Source organism: Podarcis cretensis, assembly GCF_951804945.1.
Source record: "Podarcis cretensis genome assembly, chromosome: 7".
NCBI lineage: Eukaryota > Metazoa > Chordata > Lepidosauria > Squamata > Lacertidae > Podarcis > Podarcis cretensis.
This window is the reverse complement of record NC_137176.1, coordinates 92,501,165-92,524,032: the sequence shown is the minus strand read 5'-3', so window position 1 is coordinate 92,524,032 and position 22,868 is coordinate 92,501,165. Positions and strand designations below refer to the sequence as shown.

Genomic DNA, 22,868 nt, shown 5'->3' with positions numbered 1-22,868 from the left:
TTTTAAACATACAAATATTGGCAAACACTGTTTATTACACATATGGCAAACACAAGGCATTAACTTTTTTTTTAACTTTTCTGACTAGATGGCTGACATTGTTTTCCTGAGGTCAGTCCATCGATGTCTGGCGTTAGGTCCTGTGCTGTAGCAGTCCGCAAAACAGCATGGAGGTTATCATCAGTGATGCGTGATCTGAGCTTGGTCTTGTTCAGATTCATGACTGAAAACATCTGTTCACATAGATAGGTGCTCCCAAACCTGTAAAGTGGAGGTCTCCTATGTAGAACGGCCGGCGCCGCTAGAGGGCAGACGTTCTCTGGCTTGTAGGCTGCCGTGCATGCGCTGAAGAGGCGGCTTTCTTGTGTCAAAAAAAAAAGAGCGAGAATAAAAGGTGAAGGCTGGCGGCGGCTACACGGGCCACATGACGAGGTCTGGCAGGCCGGATTCGGCCCGCGGACCTTGTGTTTGACACCCGTGCAGTACATCATTTTCATCACATTTTCTTTTAAGGCATTGTATGCAAGAAAATTTAATCCTTCTTTCCACAGTTTTTCCCAGTCTTTTAACTGTATATTATACTCAAAGTCTTTGGCCCAATGTATCATAACTGACTTTACCTCCTCATCTTTCAAATGCCATTCAAGTAGCAATTTATACATTTTAGACAAAGTTTTACATTTATTACTCAATATTTTGATTTGTTTTCCTTAAAATCCTGTTTAAACATTTCATTAACTTGGCGGTAGTGTAGCCAATCATTCACATATTCTTTAACTTCTTCATAGGGTTTCATTTTCCATTTACCCCCTTATTTTTGTATTACCGTATTTTTTGCTCTATAAGACTCACTTTTTCCCTCCTAAAAAGTAAGGGAAAATGTGTGTGCGTCTTATGGAGCGAATGCAGGCTGCGCAGCTATCCCAGAAGCCAGAACAGCAAGAGGGATTGCTGCTTTCGCTGCGCAGCGATCCCTCTTGTTGTTCTGGCTTCTGAGATTCAGAATATTTTTTTTCTTGTTTTCCTCCTCCAAAAACTAGGTGCGTCTTATGGTCTTGTGCGTCTTATAGAGCGAAAAATACGGTATTTTTCCATATGTAACCCAATTCTTGCTCATATTTATCTTTTTCATACTCATTGCTTCTAATGCAGATAACCACTGCGGTGTTTTACGTTCTAATAGGTTTTTATACCTATCCCATATTTCAAATAGAGATCTTCCGAATGTATGGTTTCCAAGCCACTGCCTGATTTCTTCCTTCCTTCTCAACAGAAAAGCATCCGCCCTCAAGTGGTGACGACCTTTGAACTCCCAGGCTGCTATGACATGTGGACGGTGATCTCGCCCCAGAAGACGGAAGAGGCAGCGGTACGTATGGCCTCTACTTCCCAGGGGCTTTGAGCCACCTTCTTTTCAGGAGGAGGGTTTCCTTCCAGCCTCTCTCCCACAAAGGCAGAGGCTCTGTGCACTGTGACAGCATCCCTGGCCACCCTCTTCTCCTGACAGGAGGAAGACGCTCAGGGAGAAAGCGCAGAGAAGGAGCCAGCTCCGCCAGAGCCTGCTGACGACGGGAAGCGGCATGGCTTCCTCATTCTGAGCCGGGAAGACTCCACCATGGTGAGTGCCGGCATTTTTCATTGGGCATGGCCCTGGGTGCACTTTGGAGCTTGGCTGAGTGTGGTTCAGTGACTAAGGGGAAGGCAACTGGCGGCTGAAAGGGGCTGTTTTGAGGGAGATCAGCCGAGTGGGCAGTGTCAAAGAGGTTGGGGGGTGTACAGATCTGCCAAGGGCTGGCAGCATGAGAAGAAAGCTGGAGCTTGCTCTGCCCCCTTCACTCTGGCCCCAATAATAATAATAATAATAATAATAATAATAATAATAATTTATTATTTATACCCCGCCCATCTGGCTGGGCTTCCCCAGCCACTCTGGGCGGCTTCCCAAAAAATATTAAAATACTGTAATACATCAAACATTAAAAGCTTCCCTAAACAGGGCTGCCTTCAGATGTCTTCTAAAAGTCTGGTAGTTGTTGTTCACTTTGACATCTGGTGGGAGGGCGTTCCACAGGGCGGACGCCACCACTGAGAAGGCCCTCTGCCCTGTCGCTTTGCTTCTCGCAGTGAGGGAACCGCCAGAAGGCCCTCGGTGCTGGACCTCATTGTCTGGGCAGAACGATGGGGGTGGAGACGCTCCTTCAGATATACTGGACCGAGGCCGTTTAGGGCTTTAAAGGTCAGCACCAACACTTTGAATTGTGCTCGGAATCCCAAAGGATCCAACTCCTCAGAGTATTGCGGAAGAACGATGTCAATCTACATCTTATGATCTCCTTCTACCGGTCCACAACAGAAAGTGTCCTTTCCTACTGCATCACGGTGTGGGACGCTGGTTTGACATCAGCTGATAGGAAGTGCCTACAGAGGGGGGTAAATGCAGCACAAGATATTATGGGCTGTCCCGTGAATCCGCTGGATGAAATAGCGGAAGAACGTTGCCTCAGGAGAGCGAGGAAAATTCTCAGGGATGATTCACACCCTGGCCGGCACTTTCTTGATCTCCTGCCCTCGGGCAGAAGATATAGAAGCAGGATTAGACGCACCAACAGGGTAAAGAACAGCTTCTATCCGTGGGCTGTTAGGCTGCTGAATGAAACAGGGCAACTGACTTTTGGATTTGGTGGGTGTTTGTCAGTAAACGAGGGGAATTAAGACTAAGAGAGCTGAGGGGGGGGGGTGATTGTGTAATCTCACTGTATACAAGTTGTACAAGTGACAATAAAGTATTTCAGATTTCATATTAATTATGGGGTGGTATGACTCCACACACACCTTGCTTTTTCCGAGGGCAATCCCTGTATGATCTTCCTCTTGGGAATATTCCCTGCAAGGGCACATGGGTGTGACTTGTTTTTTCTTTGCCTCCTCCCATCAGATCCTGCAGACGGGCCAGGAAATCATGGAGCTGGACACCAGCGGCTTTGCCACCCAGGGGCCCACGGTCTATGCCGGCAACATTGGCGAGAACCGCTACATCGTCCAGGTGTCTCCCCTGGGAATCCGCCTGCTGGAGGGAGGTGAGTACAGCTGGAGCTCTCGAGCTTGGTTTTAAAGGCATCTGTTCCAGGAAAGAGCCCTTGGCCTAGAAACTGAATCACTAGGCAGGGGAAACGGTGGAGGTTGGTGAGAAAGACTTGAGCAACCATACTTTTGAAAGCACCACGGATTCTGGGACTGTTGGTGTCCGGGCTGGGGGCCATTGGAGCTACTGTCCGGGGTGGGGGCCTGAGCTACCGTCAGGGCTTGGTCTGCCTTTCAGCTGCCTGTCTCTCTGCCTCACAGTGAACCAGCTGCACTTCATCCCAGTGGATCTTGGCTCGCCCATCATACACTGTGCCGTGGCCGACCCCTATGTGGTGATCATGAGCTCCGAGGGGCAGGTCACTATGTTTGTGCTGAAGAGTGACACCTACGGGGGCCGGACACACCGGCTCACCTTGCAGAAGCCGCAGCTGCATCATGTGAGTATGAGCTGCAAATAAATAAATCAATCAATAAATAAATTTTATTTATACCCCGCCCTCCCCAGCCAAGACTGGGCTCAGGGCGACTAACACCAGGTATTATTGATTGAACTACAACTTAAAAACAAGATTAAAATACAACATTTAAAACATTAAAATGCAGCCTCATTTCAGTAGAAACTCAAATCAAAGACTTTTTTGGGGATGAAAACGTCAAGTCTTCACCAAGGCCAACTATCCAGACTGGTCCTACGTGGGCCAGAAAAAAGCCAGGGAAGTCCCCAAATAGGAGTTCCATCACAGAAGGAGAAAGGAAAAGGAAAGATGGGGAGGGGATCAAGTTGATTCCAAGCCAAAGGCCAGGCGGAACAACTCTGTCTTACAGGCCATGCGGAAAGAAATCAGATCCTGCAGGGCCCTGGTCTCATGAGACAGAGCGATCCACCAGGCCGGAGCCAGTGTTGAAAAGGCCCTGGCTCTGGTTGAGGCTAATCTAACTTCCTTAGGGCCCGGGACCACTAGGGTGTTGCTATTAATGGACCTTAAGGTCCTCCGTAAACGTAGAATCATACAATAGAATTGGAAGGGGGCTTGAGGGTCATCTAGTCCAACCCCCTGCGATGCCGGAATCTTGACCACAGCCGTCCCTAGATAGGCTTGAACCACCAACTTTCTGTTTAACAGCCAGACACACTGACCCCTTGCAGCAGGAGGGGGCCACAGTCCCTTAGAACAGCACCGTGTTTATCCCAGACTCAACCCTGGGCTCTAATGAACTTTTATTCCCCTTCCTTCGCTCCCCCTCCGCTTTCTATGAAGATTACCCGCTCTAGGATCCCGCAGCTAATTCTCCCCTGGCCTCCTCCCTGGCCCAAGTAGGACTAATTCAGCCAGCTAGCCCTGGGGATCACCTAATGCTTATTGGATGGATTTCCCCCCTAAATTGATTTTTGAATTCTGAATTTATTGTTATTCACGTTTTATACTGTATTTTATGCTGTATTTTATTTTATATTTTTTTGTTGTATCTATTAGGTGTCTTAAATTTGTTGTTAGCCACCCTGAGCCCGGTTTTTTGAACTGGGAACGGCGGGGTATAAATAATTTTTTTTCATTATTATAACCTGTATGGTTAACTTGCAGAAATACATTTGAAAACACTGAGCAGTGCCTGGCATGGTGAGGCGCTGTGCAGGAGCTTCTATCACCCCTTCTTCTTGGCTAGCATAGCAGAAGACATTGTGCAAAAACATTCATGTTTGCTCAGTTTGCGTAGCTTATCAGTGAGGTCTCCAAAAGTGGATCTTCTAACAAAGCCTGCTTTCAGCCGAGGTTCTTGGCATAACCAGATTCTGAGTCTGCTTCCATGCTGCTCAGTAAAGAGCATGTCATCCTGTGTCTTGCTCTGAGGCAAGCTGTTGTCACCCTTCCAGCAATCGAAGGTGATTGCGTTGTGTGTATACCGGGACGTCAGCGGCATGTTCACCACTGAGAGCCATTCATCCAGCTCCCGGGACGAGGTTTCCTTGAGGACTCAGTCAGAATCTGAGGCTCCCATCCAGGACATCAGGTGGGTCTTGAGGCATGGCGAAGAACTCTGGGAAGGGCTAGGGATTTAGCCATTTTGTGTGGGAGTTTGGGTTGTAAAATATGGGTTGTGAGATGGTTGTTTTGGGTTTTTATGGCTTTTCTGTGTAGGAGGTACACTGGATGTGTAAAAGTACAAAGGGGTAGTTTGCTTAACTAGTTTTGCATGGAAGGGTCAAAAGTTCATCTTAGGAACCCAGCAATTAGGAAATAGAAACTTAATCAGTACTCCCCTGTTCCGATTGCTTAAAAGGTTGAAAGGGGGAGTGAAAATGTTGTATATAAGTCATGCTAGAAGATAAGTTAGGCTGCAGTCCTAATCATACCCAGTATTGGAAGTAGGTTGGGCCACTTCATCCAGGTTAAAGGACTGTCTGGTAGAGGCAGCGAGAGGAAAATAAAGATATCCACTTGGTTGCGGTGGTTCACTTAACACAGGGGTTCTCAAACGTGTAGTACCAGTGGGGAAGTATGAGGGGAGTCGTAGTCCAACAGCAGCTGGAGACCCAAGTTTGAGAAATACCGACTTAACAGGAAGTTGGGATTGGATTGGCTGGTTTGTTTGCCTTTCTCACCTCTCATGGTGCAAGCTACAGCCTGCACTATCACACCTGTTTTTTCAGGTAATTGGGGCAGGTGTGCTCAGTGAGGAGATGGGAGGATTCAAAGTAGCGTATTTTTCACTCCATAAGACGCACATGACCATAAGACGCACCTACTTTTTAGAGGAGGAAAACAAGAAAAAAATATTCTGAACGAAACAGTGGATGTATGATTTTTGTGGTTCATGTTGTGGCCACAGATATGATATGTGATTTGACAGTGAGTTTGGGGTAGCCCAGTGCAAAAATCCTGAGAATCCAGGTGGATCCGTGCTTTATAACCACATTTTTGTGCCATTGCGGCCCCACGAAACAGTGGATGCGTGATTTTTTTGGGTGCAGGCTATAGCCATGGACATGCTATGTGATCTGATGGAGAATTTGGGGTGACCCAATGCAAAAATCCTGAGGATTCATGTGCTTTTACCCCCCCCCCCCCCAGGCAGCCTCCTTTATCACTAGTGTCTCTTATCTCCCTCCTGATCGCTTGCTGATCAGCTGCTCAGTCGCTTTGTTTCAATACCCTCTTCTTCAATACCCTCTACGATCTGCTTTTCACCCCTGGGCAACTTGGCTCCAGGGACCACGCATTCATTCCATAAGATGCACAAACATTTCCCCTTACTTTTTAGGAGGAAAAAAGTGTGTCTTATGGAGTGAAAAATATGGTACCTTGTGTAGATCCTAGTAAAGAATCAGATACCTACTTGTGAGGACAGTAGCAGGTGACATTCTCAGCCAGCCCTCAGTGTTGTTCAACCCTGCAGTGATTCCCCATCTGGGACTTCATTTAAGCTTTGGGCCCATGTGCTGCCTACAAAAGTTTTGAGACCTGCACTGTAATCTTTCTGTGAGTGGGCCTGTTCTTGGATCAAGCTTTGCAACAGCTGCCCAGGTGTCTTGAACGTAACTGCCTTCCTCCCTCTCTCTTCTCCCATGTACAGCAACACAATAGACGATGAGGAAGAAATGCTCTATGGTGAATCTGGCACCTTGTTTAGCCCCACCAAGGAGGAGCCGCGCCGCTGCAGCCTGCCCTTGGTTGACAAGGATCCTCACCAGTACAAGGCAGAGCCCACTCACTGGTGTGTCCTGGTCCGGGAGAACGGTGCCATGGAGGTGAGGCCCAGGCAGTGCCCGGGGCAGCGGGAGTGAGCCAGTCTCAGCCGGGTCCCTCTTGGCCCCTGCTACATTCTCCCTCTTTCTCTCTCATGTAGATCTACCAGCTGCCTGAATGGCGCCTGGTCTTCCTGGTGAAGAATTTCCCCATGGGGCAGAGGGTGCTGGTGGACAGTTCCTTCGGGCAGCCTGCCAGCCAGGGCGAGGCCAAGAAGGAGGAGGTGGTCCGTCAGACCGAGATGCCGCTGGTCAAAGAGGTGCTGCTGGTGGCCCTGGGAAATCGGCAGAGCCGGCCGTACCTGCTGGTGAGCTCTGAGGGTGGGGGGTAATCTCTGTGCGCAGAGTTATCTGTGTCTCCCGTCTGCTTGGATCTGAAGCACGTAGACATTTTGATCCACATGCAAAGCAGCCAAGCAGGAAACCCAGTAAATCAAGACACCAGCCCTTCCACAAGTTTGGCCCCCTGACTTCAAGTGCTGGTGATACTGGGGCAAATGGTTTCTGTGCAATAAGTGCCGTATTTTTCGCCCTTTTAGACGCACCTGAGCATAAGACACAACTAGTTTTTAGGGGAGGAAAATAAGAAAGCAACGCAAAGCCTCCTGAGCAAAGAGGGAGCGCTCCTCCCTCTTCGCTCAGGAGGCTTTGCGCACCAGTGCGCACCGATCCCTCTTGCCCTCCTGGCTTCAGTGAAAGCAAGCCTCCTGACTTTCCCCCGACCTCCTGCAAGAGCCGTGCGCTCTTTAAAGGGAGCGCTGCTCTTGGGGGCTTTTGCAGGAGGTGGGGGGAAGGGACAGAGCTGTGCGCTCTGTCCCTTCCCCCACCTCCTGCAAAAGCCAGGGATAGCCGCGTGAAGCCTCTGCAGGGCAGTGGGATGAAGGCTCCCCTCTGCAGGGCTAAGCCAGAAGCTGGAACAGCGAGAGGGAGCACTGCGCAGCCCTCCCTCTCGCTGTTCTGGGATAGCCGTGCAGCCTGCATTCGCTCCATAAGACACACACACATTTAGGAGGGGAAAAGTGAGTCTTATAGAGCGAAAAATACAGTAGGTGCAATTGCTTTTCATCTGGTGCAGGAAGAGGGAGGGAGAGAGCCAGTTTCTTGGGAATGCCTGGGCTCTTCCGTGATCATGTTACAAGGTGTGTTTCTGATCCCCACCCCTTGAGTGCTCAACACACATGTGGCTATCTTTCACTTGGCATGTGAGAGATAATGGAATCGATGCCCACATTCTCCGCCAGCAATCATACTCGGGGAAATTATAAGCCAATGGCCCTCTGGATGTGGTTGGACTACAACTCCTATCATCTTTGACCGTGCTGGCAGCTAAGCTTTGTGGGAGCTGGAGTCCAGCAACATCTGGAGAGCTCCTGAGACCCTTTGCCCTAGGTTGTCATCCACCCACTGCGTCTGCTCCCTCCCTGCTCTTGTGGGAGGAACTGAGGGAGACATCCACTGGTGCACCACCCTCCCCACCTCACCTGGGGCTCAGGGCTTTCCTACTGAGGAGGACCAATCAGCATCCCTGCAGGGCTGAGCGTCTAATTCATAGTGCTTAGCTTGCCCTGTCCTGGAAGCTGCTTGGTCAGTTGAGACTCACATGACTGGTGCCTGAGCCTACAGTGGGGATAATTGAAAGTGCTGGTTCAAACCTTTAAAGCCCGAACTGGCGTCTGGGATGCCGTTGCCTAAAGGACTGCCTTTGCCAGTGTGAGGTTATTCAGTGTTCAGCATCGTCATCTCCCTGGTCTCCCTGTAGCGAATAGCGGGGCCTCCTCTGCAACAGCAGAGGGGGAAATCACAAGAGTGCGTGCTGTCTGGCTTTTACAAATTATTTTCCCTAAGGGGAGAGTTAATACCATGGAAGAGCTGTGATGAAGGATCCAGGAGCTTAGAGGACCATGAGGGCTACAAGGCAGGGTCATGGCAAGGCCTTGGCGCTATGGTTCTTTTTGCCCCAGCAAGAGCTGTGTCCCCATGACCTGAGAGTGCTCAATCTGTTGATGCAGTGAGCCACGGAACAGGGTGAAGCTCACTTTATTTCACCACCCTGTTGACAGGTCCACGTGGACCAAGAGCTGCTCATCTACGAAGCTTTTAACCACGGCTCTCAGCTGGGTCAGACCAACCTCAAAGTGCGGTTCAAGAAGGTAAGAGCCACTCTGCCTTCTCCCCAGGCCACTGGAACGCTGCAGTCTCCCTTGCAGGCTTCCCCACTGACCTCCTTCTGCCCTTTGATGCCTTTTCCCTTCCAATCAGGTTCCCCATAACATTAACTTCCGGGAGAAGAAGCCCAGGCCATCGAAGAAGAAGCCGGACGGCGTGGGTGGAGAGGAGTCGGGGGCTGCCAGGGGGCGGGTTGCCCGATTCCGCTACTTTGAGGATATCTATGGATACTCGGGGGTGAGTCTCGCGGAGGAGTCATCCTTGGGAGATTCTCAGGAGAAGCCTTTCTCTTTGGGGAGTTGGGCAAGGGCGTGCTCTTCCTGTGGCTTTGCGGAACCTCTGCCTGCCAGAGCGGGCACTGCTGGCCTGGTGCAGGAGGAGACTGTGCTCATGATCAGCCCCAGGTCCTGATTGTGTTTGCATTTCTTCCCAGGTGTTCATTTGTGGCCCCTCCCCACACTGGCTGCTGGTAACGTCTCGGGGGGCCCTGCGCCTGCACCCCATGACCATAGACGGCCCCATCGAGTCCTTTGCCCCCTTCCACAACGTCAACTGCCCCAAGGGCTTCCTCTACTTCAACCGGCAGGTAGGCCTGGCTTGGCGACAGAAGCTTGGGTGGGATGCCCGCCTTATTTCTTTCATTTGCCTTCTGCCTGCTACGTTGGAGGCAGCTCCCTGTGCATCTGGGCTGCTGCTGCCAAGAGAAGCAGATCTATCCGCAGGTGAGAATGAGGCCTTTTCTGTGTCCTCTGCTACAGGGGGAGCTGCGCATCAGCGTCTTGCCTGCCTACCTTTCCTACGACGCACCGTGGCCCGTCCGGAAGATCCCGCTGCGCTGCACCGCACATTACGTATCCTACCACGTGGAGTCCAAGGTAGGGCTGTGTGGAGCGGGACCTTCAGCAGGGCCTTATCGGTGCTGGGGAAGTGGAGTCCTCCACTGTCACAACAAGGCCTTCTGCTCAACTCACGCCCCCAAATGCCTTAATGAATTTGCTCCCTCCGGCAGGTCTACGCGGTGGCCACCAGCATCAACAACCATTGCACCAGGATCCCCCGCATGACGGGGGAGGAGAAGGAATTCGAGACCATCGAGCGAGGTGGGTGGCTCGCAGCTGACTTGAAGAGTCAGCCCCTTGTGCTGGGCAAGTCTTGAGGTTGGGCTGCAAGATGGAGGGAGACGGGCTTTGGACTCCTCTCTCTTCCACCACAAAGGGCCACCCAACCCCTTGGTTTGCCCTCCAGAACAAGGCAATCTGACTTGTTCTGTCTAGCTCACTCTTGCTTTCTCTGGCTGGTGGTTGCTCTCCAGGGTCTCAAGGTGGGGAAATAATAATAATAATAATAATAATAATAATAATAATAATATAATTTATTATTTATACCCTGCCCATCTGGCTGGGCTTCCCCAGCCACTCTGGGCGGCTTCCAACAAAACACTAAAATACAGTAATGCATCAAACATTAAAAGCTTCCCTAAAAAGGGCTGTCTTCAGATGTCTTCTAAAAGTCAGATAGTTGTTTATTTCCTTGACATCTGATGGGAGGGCATTCCACAGGGCGGGCACCACCGCTGAGAAGGCCCTCTGCCTGCTTCCCGGTAACTTCGCTTCTCGCAGTGAGGGAACCGCCAGAAGGCCCTCGGCGCTGGATGTCAGTGTCCGGGTAGAACGATGTTTCCTGCTTGGCAGGGGGTTGGACTCGATGGCCCTTGTGGTCTCTTCCAACTCTATGATTCTATGATTCTATGATGGGGGTGGAGACGCTCCTTCAGATATACTGGACCGAGGCCATTTAGGGCTTTCAAGGTCAGCACCAACACTTTGAATTGTGCTTGGAAACATACTGGACTTCCACACCCCCTGGCGCCTAATATTTAACCAGAGATGCTGGAGGCTTGGGCAGCCAAAGCAGGTGTGTGCTCTCCGTGATAAGCCATGCCCCCTTGTGCCCCCCTCCTCTGCCCAGCTAGGTCTGATGGTGATACCGGCTGCATACCTATTTCTCCCTTTGTCTCTCTCTCTCTCTCTCTCTCTGATCCCCACCTCCAGATGATCGCTACATGCACCCACTGCAGGAGGCCTTTTCCATCCAGCTGATCTCTCCGGTCAGCTGGGAGACGATTCCAAATACCAGGTGAGCAGGGTGCTCAGCAGGAGCCCAAGAAGGCTCTTTCCCAGGCAGCGGCAGGTGGGGAAGATCTGGCGCCTGGTTGGGTTCCTGGTGTGGAATATCAGAAGAGCCTGGCGGTTGCTTCTGGATCAAAGCAAAGGGCCACCTGGTCCAGCATCCGTTTGCCTTCAAGGGCCGTTCAGATGCGTCCTGGAAGCAGAGCTGGAAAGATTTAGTTCAGTGGTCCCCAAGGTTTATGGGCCTCTACCCACTTAGTCCCCCAGTGCTTCCTACCCTACAAAAGCATTATTCAGAACAGCAGCTTGCATAACCCACTAAGGGGGAGCAAAACAAAATGGCCCCAGCTAAGGGTGCTCCATTCAGTTTTGGGGAAGGGGAAGAGGCTGCTTTCTCTTGGTGCAGAGAATGCACTCACTCTACGTGGGGCTGCCCTTGAGACTGACCCAGAAACTCCAGCAAGTGCAGAATACCACGGCGAGACTCCTTACGGGGTCCTTGCCCCAGGATCACATTCACCCAGTGCTATACCAGCTGCAGTGGCTCCCGGTGGAGTACAGGATCAGGTTCAAGGTGCTGGTTTTGACCTTTAAAGCCCTATACGGCCTAGGACCCTCGTACCTACAAGACCGCCTCTCCTGGTATGTCCCACGGAGGACCTTATGGTCTTCAAATAAAAACATTTTGGAGGTCCCGGGCCACAGAGAGGTTAGGCTGGTCTCAACCAGAGCCAGGGCTTTTTCGGCCGTGGCCCCGATCTGGTGGAACGCTCTGTCACAAGAGACCAGGGCCCTGCGGGACTTGACATCTTTCCGCAGGGCCTGCAAGACAGAGCTGTTCCACCAGGCCTTTGGCCAAGGCACAGCCTGACCCTCTCCTTTGGTAATCCTCACAGAACTCTAGCTCAATGGTTGCCATCAATTTGATTTGAACTGATTTTATAATGAATTGATTTTAGAATGCTGTGTTACTTTTATTGTTAGCTGCTTTTACTTTTATTGTTAGCTGTTCTGAGCCCGGCTTCAGCTGGGGAGGGCGGGATATAAATAAAATTTTATTATCATCATCATCATCATCATCATCATCATTATTATTATTGGGGCACCCAGAAGGCAGCTTGGCCGGGTTTCCCCTCCATCCTCTCCTGCCCTTTTTCAATCTGCAGGATCGACCTGGAGGAGTGGGAGCACGTGACCTGCATGAAGACTGTGTCTCTCAAGAGCGAGGAGACTGTCTCGGGCCTGAAGGGCTACATCGCCGTGGGGACCTGCCTCATGCAGGGCGAGGAGGTGACCTGCAGGGGCCGGGTGAGTTGGACAACGCTGGGTGCTTGAACAAGAGTCAACATGGCTGGGGGCTTCTTCTGCACATTTCCACCCATCCTTCTCCCACAGTTCCTGCCTCCTCCCTTCACAGGCCCAGTCCTTGGTCCAGATTTGCCCAGTTTGGACACGTTAAGACTCATTCATCCATCTGGTGAACTGCGTGTTTTGCTGGCAGCCTCTCCTAATTTGGGGACAGGAGGCAGATCCAGCAAGAGTGGTGGCATCAGGATCCAAGGAACACAATTGCAGAATTGTAGAGTTGGAAGGGACCCTGAGGGTCATCTAGTCCAACCCCCTGCAAGGCAGAAATCTCAGCTAAAGCATCCATGACAGATGGACACCCAACCTTTGCCTAAAAACCTCCAAGGAAGGAGAGTCCACAACCTCCCAAGGGAGACTGTTACATTATCAGACAGCTCTTACCATCAGAAAGTTCTTCCTGGTGTTTAGTCGGAATCTCCTTTCTTGTAACTTGAATCCATTGGTTCAAGTCCTTACCCTCCAGAGCAGGAGAAAACAAGCTTGCTCCCTCCTCCATGTGACAGCCCTTAAGATATCTGAAGGTGGCTCTCATATCTCCTCTCAGACTCCTCTTTTCCAGAATAATCATACCCAGCTCCTTCGACTGTTCCTCATAAGGCTTGGCTTCTAGATCCTTGATAATCTTGGCTGCACTCTGCACATGTTCTAGCTTGTCAACATCCAGAACTGGACCCAATATTCTAGGTGTGGTAGGACCAAGGCAGAATAGAGCAGGGCTATGATTTCCTTCCATTGGGACATTACTTCTGTTGATGCAGCTTAGAATAGCATTAGCCTTTTGGCTGCAGCACACTGCTACCTTATGAACTTGTACCTCCCAGCTTTTTCATTGTGCTCTGAAGAGGGTCTTGTATGTGTTCTGGGTTCTACAGCAGAGGCATGGAGAAGTCAGGCAAAGGCTCAAAAAGGGAAGTTACAACTCCTTAGCCGTGAAAAGGCAAAGTTCTGCTCTGTGGCAGCTAATTGAAAAAGTAAATTATAGTAATAATCCACTCACCCAGTGTGCCGCCATATGACGCTGGAATCATTTACCTGCTGCGATGGCACCTTATACTGATGAGCACAGTTGCAATTTTGCAGTTCTCATTTAGTATTTTGTTTATTGCAAGAAGTCCCCTGTCTCCCGGCTTGCAACAGAGGAAGAGTGTCTTTCTAATTTAGCAATGCAAAGCCAAGCTGCCCTGGTTATGACACTCCCTTCCTTGCTCCCCTGCCCTCAGATCTTGATCATGGACATCATCGAAGTGGTTCCAGAGCCTGGGCAGCCCCTCACCAAGAACAAATTCAAGGTGTTGTACGAGAAGGAGCAGAAGGGGCCTGTTACTGCTCTCTGCCACTGCAACGGCTACCTGGTGTCGGCCATTGGCCAGAAGGTGAGCAGGGCCTGGAAGAGGCGGGTGGGATGCCGCTCTTGGGGGCTTATTCAGTGTAGAATGTGGATTCGTTGCCGCAGCCATCCTTGGGGTGGAAGCTTCTGTCGCCCTTTCAGTGTAGGTTATTCTGACGTACGTAGGCGGTTATGAGTATGCTGTCAGGGAGCTGCAATTATTCCTGTTGAGTCAATTCATAATGTTGTGTGTGTGAGTTTGTGTGCACGATGTTGGCATGTGAAGTTGGGAAGTTATGGAAGGTAGTTTGAGCACCTCAAATTGAAACAGGATAGTAATCCCCCGGCTGCAAGGAGGTGGCTCTGTGATGTGGACTCTATTTATAGAATGTAGACTTGGGGGTGTCTGGAATGGAGACCTCTCCTTCCATTACTGCTTTTATGTAAAAGCTTTCTGTACCGCTTTTCGGAGAGTTTCCCAGGATGTGCTTTACAGAATGAAGATAAAGCGCAAATCAAAAGGGGTGGTTAGAGTGCAGAAGTGCCTTGCAGGGCTGGCAGGATGAGATTTCTGTGGTTTAGAGAAGGAATTGCTGAAAAACAGAACTTGGTGTTTTTTTTTTAAATGATATTTATTAAAGTTTCCATTAAAACACAAAAACACACAAACATACGCAAACAAAATACAAGTATAATTTCAATCCCTTTTTTTCTTAAACCTTATTTCCCCGACCCCCTCACACCTCCCCCTTCTGTATTATAATTTCATTATTATCCGCTCAACAAGTTCTTATCTTATTTCTCAACCTTAACTTAATAATTTTATTAAATCATGCTATTATTTTCCGTTTCTTCTTTCTTTCATTCCTCAATTTATTTTTAGAACCTTATATCTATTTAATTTAAAAAACCCAATTTTAACTTAATCTTAAACCTTTTTCCTAAAGTCGACCCAAATTTCCCTTCCACGATTTTTCCACATTCCATAAAATTGCAAAAAAAATAAGCATATGTAATGGGTTAAGGGGCTGCTTGTGCGTAAATGGTTGAGTTCTCAACTCATGCAATCAGTTTCTAAACTCTCCCAGTCCGCGGAGCCATGGATGCATGGCTACCTCAATCGCTGGCAGAATCCATCAGTGGGCGCTTCCGGAATTTACGCCAACATAAGAGTTCCTTAACGGAAACTCTCCTTCTGGATTCTCTGCGTGACAGTTTCCTGCGCGGAGTAGGCGTCCCCAGCGGAGGTCCTGAAACCTCTCCGCTGTTCTCACTGGAAGTATCTTGGAGCCATCCCTCCGACTGAGATTCTGCGGGAACTCTCTCTCTCCCCCTGCTGGTTCCTTCCTCAGCATCCGAGGGTCTCCTAGCCTCCTTGAGCCCTTCCACCACCTGTCTCTCCGATGGCAGTTCCCTGACAGCATACAAACAAGATCTAAACAGATTATATTTTAACACCCTTTGGATTCCCAAATCCCACCCTCCCTTTCCCGGTTTTGATCCCCAAACCAATGTCCATCAGTGCGTCCATTTCTCAGCCTGGATCCCAAACACCAGAGGCTTTTAAACCTCTCTCAGTTTCTCTCTGCCGGTCTTTTTGACAGTCCTTTATTTTCAGCACCAACTCTCGAAGCAGCTCTGTCCCAATAATGTCCATTTTTCTTCCAAGCAGGCCTCTGTATTTAAAAGTGGAGCTCAAATTTTGTTTCTTAAATCTTTTAAATCTATATGTCCCAAAAGCTCCAATTTCCATCTTGATCAAATTTATGCTACCAGGCCTCTGGTCCAGCTTTGTCTTCCGCAACATTGTGGCTTCACCTTCAATTTCCAGCAAGTCCTCATGTGTCTCTCGGGATTTATCAAGCTTCATTTCCCCAGCTGCAGCAGCTTCTGTTTCAACTTCAAGGGCTTTTGGTTCAGAAACAAAAACTTTTGTCAAGTCTCTTCCTATTCCCATAAGATTGTTTACTGTATCATTCAATGCTGTTGCCCTTGTTGTCAACATATCACTCTGGTCCTGGAGCTTTCCCAGGAGATAAAAAGTCCTGTTCAGCTCAGCGAGTATTTTTCCACTTACAGCCATTTCTTGCAGCTGTCAAAGTCCGTATCTTTTCAGCAGGCTCTCTCACCGATCGCTCCTGGGTCCCGGGGGGTTGCACTTTAATTTAAACCGAACCTTATCCTCCAGCAAAATCAATTGTACTGTCCAATCGTGAAGATAGTAATTTTCTTCCAAAAAAACCCAAAGATGTTTCTCCCAACTTTAGTTGGCTGGTCCTTGCTTTAGATTATCTACAAAGCGGGGGGGGGGGGGGCGGACTTCCTTTTACACCTCCCCTGATCGTACCGAATTTAAAAAAGAATTTCCCTTTTAAGTCCAATTTCCATATTACTCGCGGGTTGTTGCTTTTAGTCCGAATATTTAAAGGAAAAAGTCAGCGCTCTCCATCCATGGCATGCGGCTTCGCTCAGCAGGGGAAGCAGAGGACTCTCAGCACCGCGCCGCTCCCCGCCCCCGTTCTGCAGCCTTTAAAAAGGCTCCTTTGCGGGTCGGGGAGGCGCTAATGGTGCCCGCCAAGTCACCACGTCCACAGGCATCCACACCTGTGGTTTTTAAGGGTCCCCGCGTCGCCGGCGCAGCAGAACCCGGTCCCTACTGAGCCGATTCCCTCCGGAGATCGGAGGGAATCCGCCATTAGATGTTGGCGCTAACCCGGAAGTCCGCTGAAAAACAGAACTTGAGGCATCAGCAACATGGTACAACGGAAAGATGGGGAGAAGAACCAACCCAAACCTTGGGATCATCACCTGTGTTTTTGTCTGCTACTGTGTTGTGCATTTTTGCGTTTTTATATTGTAAACTGCCCTGTGATCCTTGGATGAAGGGCGGTATAGAAATTAAGTAAGCAAATAAATGGGAAGTGAGAGATGAGGTGGGGAGAAGGGGCTTCCTGTCCCCTTGCCCCCTGCCTGGGCTGAGCCCTGGTCTCTCTCCCTGCTGCAGATCTTCCTGTGGAGCTTGAAGGACAATGACCTGACGGGCATGGCCTTCATCGACACGCAGCTCTATATCCACCAGATGATCAGCGTCAAGAACTTCATCCTGGCGGCTGACCTCATGAAGAGCATCTCACTGCTGCGCTACCAGGAGGAGAGCAAGACTCTCTCCCTCGTCAGCAGGGTATGGGGCGTGGACCCTTTCCTAGAGGGTTGGCAGGGGGGTGGGCAGTGCAGAATGGGCCTGTTTGAGCCCTGCCCCACCTGGCTGACTTCTCCTTGTCTCTCGCCTCCAGGACGCCAAACCCCTGGAAGTTTACAGCGTGGACTTCATGGTGGACAACGCTCAACTGGGATTTCTCGGTGAGCAGCCTGAGCGTGGCATTGGGGGAGCCCCTTCAGGAGGGTTCAGTCCAGCAGCCTTGGCTCTGCCCCAGGATGCTGGTGTTGGGGGCTGGGGAAGACTCAGACCCATGCCTGGGCTTCACAAGGTGGTGGCCCACCTGTGTTTTGAACAACACAAACCCTTTTCACTGCATTCGGAATAAGCCAAAATACAGAATTATAGAATTGGAAGGGTCTGTTTGGTCCAGTTCTCTGCAATGCAGGAATCACAGCCAAAATGACCATCCCGTCTCTGTTTAAAAGCCCCCAAGTAAGGGGCAGCTGCGTTTCTGGCGCGGTCAGGCTACATCATTGATCTGTTTTACTCTATTTTGCAGTGTCTGACAGGGACCGGAACCTCCTTGTTTACATGTATCTGCCAGAAGGTGAGATCAAAGTTTGTCTTTTGTTCTGGGGCGATTGGATCTGCCCCTCTTCCTGTTTCCCATCACTCAGCTGACTCCTAGTCTCAGGGAACAAGAATCTTGGGGCTTCCTGTTGGCAAGGAGTGCTGGGGCTTTTGGAAAGAGATGTTTGGGTCGGGTGGGCTTTCTCTGGATCTGCGGCTCAAGGCCCTACATTGTCCCACATACTGCATGGCCTCTGAGCCGCCTTCAACATTCTGGTGCCCTCCAGCCACCCCTCTGCTGGGGCTGATGGGAGTTGTAGTTCAGCAGCACCCAGAGGAGGAAGGCTCATTGTCTCCCTCCCTCCTTCCCTCCCACCCACCTCTTCGCTTCTCTCTCCAGCAAAGGAAAGCTTTGGGGGGATGCGCCTCCTCCGCAGGGCCGATTTCCACGTGGGAGCCCACGTCAACGCCTTCTGGAGGACCCCGTGCCGCGGGGCCATGGAGGGGCCCACCAAGAAATCCATTGCGTGGGAGAACAAGCACATCACCTGGTTTGGTAAGGGGGCCTCTGAAGGAGACACCCGGGGAGTCATCTTGGCCAGAGTCGAACGGAACTGAGCCTGGATTAGAATTTCAAATTCTAAGATTTTAAAATCTGGGAAGGTTTTGTTGTAAAATCCAGAATTCTATTTTTGAGTGTTGGCAACTGAATATAAATAAGGGAAGGACTTTACATTTGTGTGAAGACAACTCAATTTTATGCCTTGGGAATGAGTTACCTACTCTTGTGATATTTTGAGTTTCTAATTCAATAGCTTGCTGGCTACATTTGCACTTAACGCCAAGCCACGGTTTCTTCAGCAAGGCACAAGTCATCTCACAGACAAACAAAGCAGCCATGGCTTATTTCTCCAGAGCTTGGATTCCTCCCCCAGCTGTTCACTCCATGTTCCTCTGTAGCTCAGCAAGCAGCTGGGCTGCGCTGTCCGAACGATGATTTTAAGCAAAAGCAAGGCTGTGGGCTTCAGAAATAATGCCAACCAGTAGTTAAAACAAGCCAAGGTTGAGAAGCCAGAGACAGTCAATCACGGCCTCACATGGTGGTTTGTTGCCGGAACAGAAACTATGGTTAGCCTCCTGGGCTGAGGTGTTTAACAAACCACGGTTTGGCATTACGTGCAAACCATGGTATACTTATGTGAGAGGGGAAATCCAGGTGCTCTTGGAGCCAAAGGCACCCGCTTGAGCCTTGACTCTGAAGGGGGTGTGTGGTGTTTCTTCCCCCCTCCAGCCACGCTTGACGGAGGGATTGGGCTGCTGCTGCCCATGCAAGAGAAGACCTACCGGCGCCTGCTGATGCTGCAGAACGCCCTGACCACGATGCTGCCCCACCATGCTGGCCTCAACCCGCGTGCCTTCAGGTAGCTTGTTCCTGGGGCCCTGCCTCTTCAAGACCCCCCCTCTTGACCCCCTCTGCGAGCCCCTTGAGGAGCAGCGCTGTTGTAGGGGAGGAAAGAGCTACCCACAGTCTCATCTATGTGCCTATGTTTGGTGGGAGGGGAGTCTGGCTCTGCAATCCCCTTCTGCACATACTGCTGTCTGCAGAGCGCCATGGGCCACTATGGCATCTGTGCCTTCCACACCATTTCCTGCCTTGCAGAATCTGCCTGTGGGAGGACTGGTGGGATATAGGCCTCGCAGGGAGAGTGCGAGACTGTTTCAGAGCCGATAGGTGACTTGGCTGGGGAGCAGAAGACCTTGTCTGTCCACACGTGGGATAAGCAGGCTGGCTGCCAAGTTCACCCCTGGGTTATGGGTCACACGTAAGATCAGATTAGCAGACATCTGAGGGCAGCCCTGTTTAGGGAATATTTACTGCTGTATTGTTTTTAACACTCGATTGGAAGCCGCCCAGAGTGGCTGGGGAAACTCAGCCAGATGGGCGGGGTAGAAATAATAATAATAATAATAATAATAATAATAATAATAATAATAATATTACTACTACTACTACTACTACTGGATGTTAAAGGCAGGGGTCGGCAAGGTTTAACTTGCCTGGGCTGGTTCACTCCAGCGGAGATCCCTCCATGGGCTGGATTGTGCACCCACCTGCAATTTCTGACGTCTGCGCAGACGTGATTTCTGGCGCCGTGGAAGTGAGTCCCCGCACTGCGCCGGTTTAGCGCAGCACGTGGGGACTCGCCGAGCAGGCGGCTCAGTTTGGGGGCAGCTCGTGGGCCGGTTAAATGATCCCCATGGACCGCTTGTGGCCCCTGGGCCTTAGGTTGCCGACCCCTGGTTAAAGGATTACAAACCCCATCACCATTCCTGACCAGTGGACATGCTGCCTGCTGGAGCTGGAGCCTAGCAGAATGAGGCAGGGACCCCAGCACTCTTCTCATGACGTTCCTCCTGCCCCTCCTTAGGATGCTGCACATGGACCGGCGCATCTTGCAGAACGCCGTGCGCAACGTCTTGGACGGGGAGCTGCTCAACCGCTACCTTTACCTGAGCACCATGGAGCGCAGCGAGCTGGCCAAGAAAATTGGCACCACACCGGACATTGTGAGTGGGGTGGAGGGGGAAGAGCCAGGAAGTCAAGGGTCATCTCCGCTGGCAGGGGTTGCTTCCGGCTCCAGAGCAGACAAGGAATGCAAATAGCCTGACACAGTGCGCATTGTGTGCCTGCTGCACTGTGAGAAAACCAGCCTCTGTCTCAAGGGATTTCTTGCCCCGTTCCTTGCAAAACTGCTTGGGTGGCAGGCAGCTCAAGCCAAGTGGCCTTGAGAGCAGCCTTTGCAGGAAATAAGGGAGGGAATCCTTTAGTTTTTATCAGGAGCATAAATCACTTATGTCGAGCTGGATTTGTAGCTGCTATTATTGTAATGCTTGGGCCTCTTCCACTCCCAGGTGGCTCTTGTGGCCTGTCAAGGTTGGCTAAGGCAGTGGTTCCCAATTAGCTAATGACTGAGGACCCCAGACCCCCTACTTTTGAAAATTTTGATAACTCTCTGCAAAGGCAGACAGCAGCAGGGTGGGGGCTCTGTGAAACTGCTGTACTGCGCAGTTTCCACTCCCCTCAGTTGAGCAGTTAACGGAGCCCACAGCTTGCAGCTGGCTTGTGTGAGCCGGTGATGGTGGGGGGCTCCGTTAAAGTGCTCCTCCCCCAGCTGTAGGGAGCCCCAATGCTTGTCCTGCTCGTTTGCAAACCAGAGAAGCATTGGGCTCCTTCAGCTGGGGGGCAGGCTGCCTTCTGAGGCACTGGAGCTGTTCAGCTGGGGAACGGAAGGCCTCTTCCACACACACCCTGCCAGCTGAGCAGTTCTGCGAAGGATCAATACTCCTCGGCTCGCCCTTTAGCCTGTGAGGCATCCGAATCCACTCCCCGTGTAGGGCTGGGCCATGTATCTTGGAAGAAGCAGCCAAGACAAATTCCAGTGATATCACCATATACTGGTATTTAGCTGCTGATAGATCACAATGTTGAAAACAAAGAACCGCCCAGCTCTAACGCTAAACTAAATAATCAGAGGGCGAGCTGTTGTGCTAATCCTAGTGGCAAATTGCTTACCTATTTCCCCTGCTGAACTTCCAAGATGAACCATGAACCCCCAAACTCATCAAGCAAGATTCACTGAAAACCCAATTCCAAGCAGTGGAAGACTCCTCAAAACCTGATAGTTGTTGAAAGCAATTAGAAGTTCTTTTCAGTTAAAAAGTAAAGAACAAGGGGAAGGGATCCCTTACATTAAAATAATAATGATAATGATAATAATGATAATAATGATAATAATGATAATAATAATAATAATGTGAACCTGCCCTGTGGAGCAACCCATTTGCATTCTCTCTCTCTCTCTCTCCTTCCCCACCCTTCCAAGAGCCCTAAGAAACTGTGTCAGAACTTGGTGCCCAATCCCAGCTCACTTGCCGTCCAGCAACTATTTCCCAGTTTTTCCCCTTCCAGCAAGCAAGCACTAGTCACGAGTAGAGGCTAGGTGATCCATGGATCACCATTGTGGCTTTCACTGTGCAATTAACAAGATAAGTGAGTCCCTGGCAAGGGATGGTGCCCCAGACCACCATGGGCCCCTAATTGGGAACCACTGGGCTAAGAGATCTGTGTCGTAACAGAAGACCGCCTTTCAAGGGGAATTTCCTTGCAAGGGAGAAATTTCCCTCCTGGGCAATTCCTAATGACCCTCTTTCCCCCTTCTGTCTACAGATCCTGGAAGATTTGCTGGAGATCGATCGCGTCACAGCTCATTTCTAAGGATTCCCCTTCCCCGCAACTGCACCCTTTGATTTGGCTACAGGGGGCGGCCCAGCCTCCCTGTCTGCCCGCCCCCCTCAGAACCCCAATGTTTGTAATGTCTTCCTGGCTGGGCTACAGGACTCTTTATCAGTTACGTGTTTTTATAAAGCTGGCAAGGATTTGTAAAGAAATTGTGAACTCGCAGTGATTGGGCTACCAGCTTCTGGCGCTGCATGGGCAAGATCTTGTGCCATGCATGGGTGGCGGGGGGGTTGTAGTACAGAGAAGCTGGCTGCAACTCATTGCTGCTGTTGAGAAAGCAGGTGGCTGACACGGCTTCATATGTTTGAGACCGGCTGCCAGGGTTTAGTGGTTCCTCTGTGTCCACAGGTGGGGGGGGGGGGGAAAGAAGTGTTTGGATTTGATATCCCGCCTTTCACTCCCTTTAAGGAGTCTCAAAGCGGCTAACATTCTCCTTTCCCTTCCTCCCCCACAACAAACACTCTGTGGGGTGAGTGGGGCTGAGAGACTTCAGAGAAGCGTGACTGGCCCAAGGTCACACAGCAGCTGCATGTGGAGGAAGCGAACCCGGTTCACCAGATTACGAGTCCACTGCTCTGAACCACTACACCACACCAGCAGAAACCTGTCCCAGAATTGCCTTTCCCACAGTGTTCACAGAGTCGTAGAACAGCAATGCAGGGGTCACATCTAAAGCACCCCTGGCAGGCAGCCATCCAACCTGTGTGAAAAACCTCCAGCGAAGGAGAATCCACCTTCTGCGGCAGCCTGCTCCTCTGCTGAACAGCTCTCACCATCAGAAAGTTCTACCTACCAGACTCTGTTGGGCGCCAAGCTACGCCCAACCTCTTCACATCCAGAGAAACCCAATTTGCTTTGTCATCAGATGAACTCATTGCACCCGCCTCCCCTGTGGAGCAAGTTGGCCAAAACAGGCCTCCCTCCCTGGTCTCTCTCTCTCTCCCAATCCATTCTAGATTAAATTTCAAGCTACGTGTGGGGAAGCTTCCCCATCAGCGTTTGAGCCAACAGAAGATACC

At 50.5% G+C, this 22,868-nt stretch overlaps 1 protein-coding gene across 1 annotated transcript in view; it reads left to right on the top strand.

The window, feature by feature from the left end:
- Positions 1-21,998, top strand: part of CPSF1 (cleavage and polyadenylation specific factor 1) — a 50,530-nt gene extending 28,532 nt beyond the window's left edge. The window contains exons 17-38 of the mRNA XM_079984150.1: positions 1,274-1,369; positions 1,508-1,618; positions 2,936-3,077; positions 3,343-3,521; positions 4,958-5,094; positions 6,658-6,832; positions 6,931-7,137; positions 8,890-8,979; positions 9,089-9,232; positions 9,429-9,581; positions 9,754-9,870; positions 10,005-10,095; positions 11,047-11,131; positions 12,291-12,432; positions 13,713-13,865; positions 16,824-17,000; positions 17,113-17,179; positions 17,539-17,586; positions 17,950-18,105; positions 18,841-18,970; positions 19,979-20,117; positions 21,778-21,998. Of these exons, the coding sequence (XP_079840276.1) occupies positions 1,274-1,369; positions 1,508-1,618; positions 2,936-3,077; positions 3,343-3,521; positions 4,958-5,094; positions 6,658-6,832; positions 6,931-7,137; positions 8,890-8,979; positions 9,089-9,232; positions 9,429-9,581; positions 9,754-9,870; positions 10,005-10,095; positions 11,047-11,131; positions 12,291-12,432; positions 13,713-13,865; positions 16,824-17,000; positions 17,113-17,179; positions 17,539-17,586; positions 17,950-18,105; positions 18,841-18,970; positions 19,979-20,117; positions 21,778-21,825 (2,787 nt within the window). The 3' untranslated portion in view covers positions 21,826-21,998. The remainder of the gene's footprint in view (positions 1-1,273; positions 1,370-1,507; positions 1,619-2,935; positions 3,078-3,342; positions 3,522-4,957; positions 5,095-6,657; positions 6,833-6,930; positions 7,138-8,889; positions 8,980-9,088; positions 9,233-9,428; positions 9,582-9,753; positions 9,871-10,004; positions 10,096-11,046; positions 11,132-12,290; positions 12,433-13,712; positions 13,866-16,823; positions 17,001-17,112; positions 17,180-17,538; positions 17,587-17,949; positions 18,106-18,840; positions 18,971-19,978; positions 20,118-21,777) is intronic.
- The last annotated feature ends 870 nt before the right edge of the window (positions 21,999-22,868 follow it).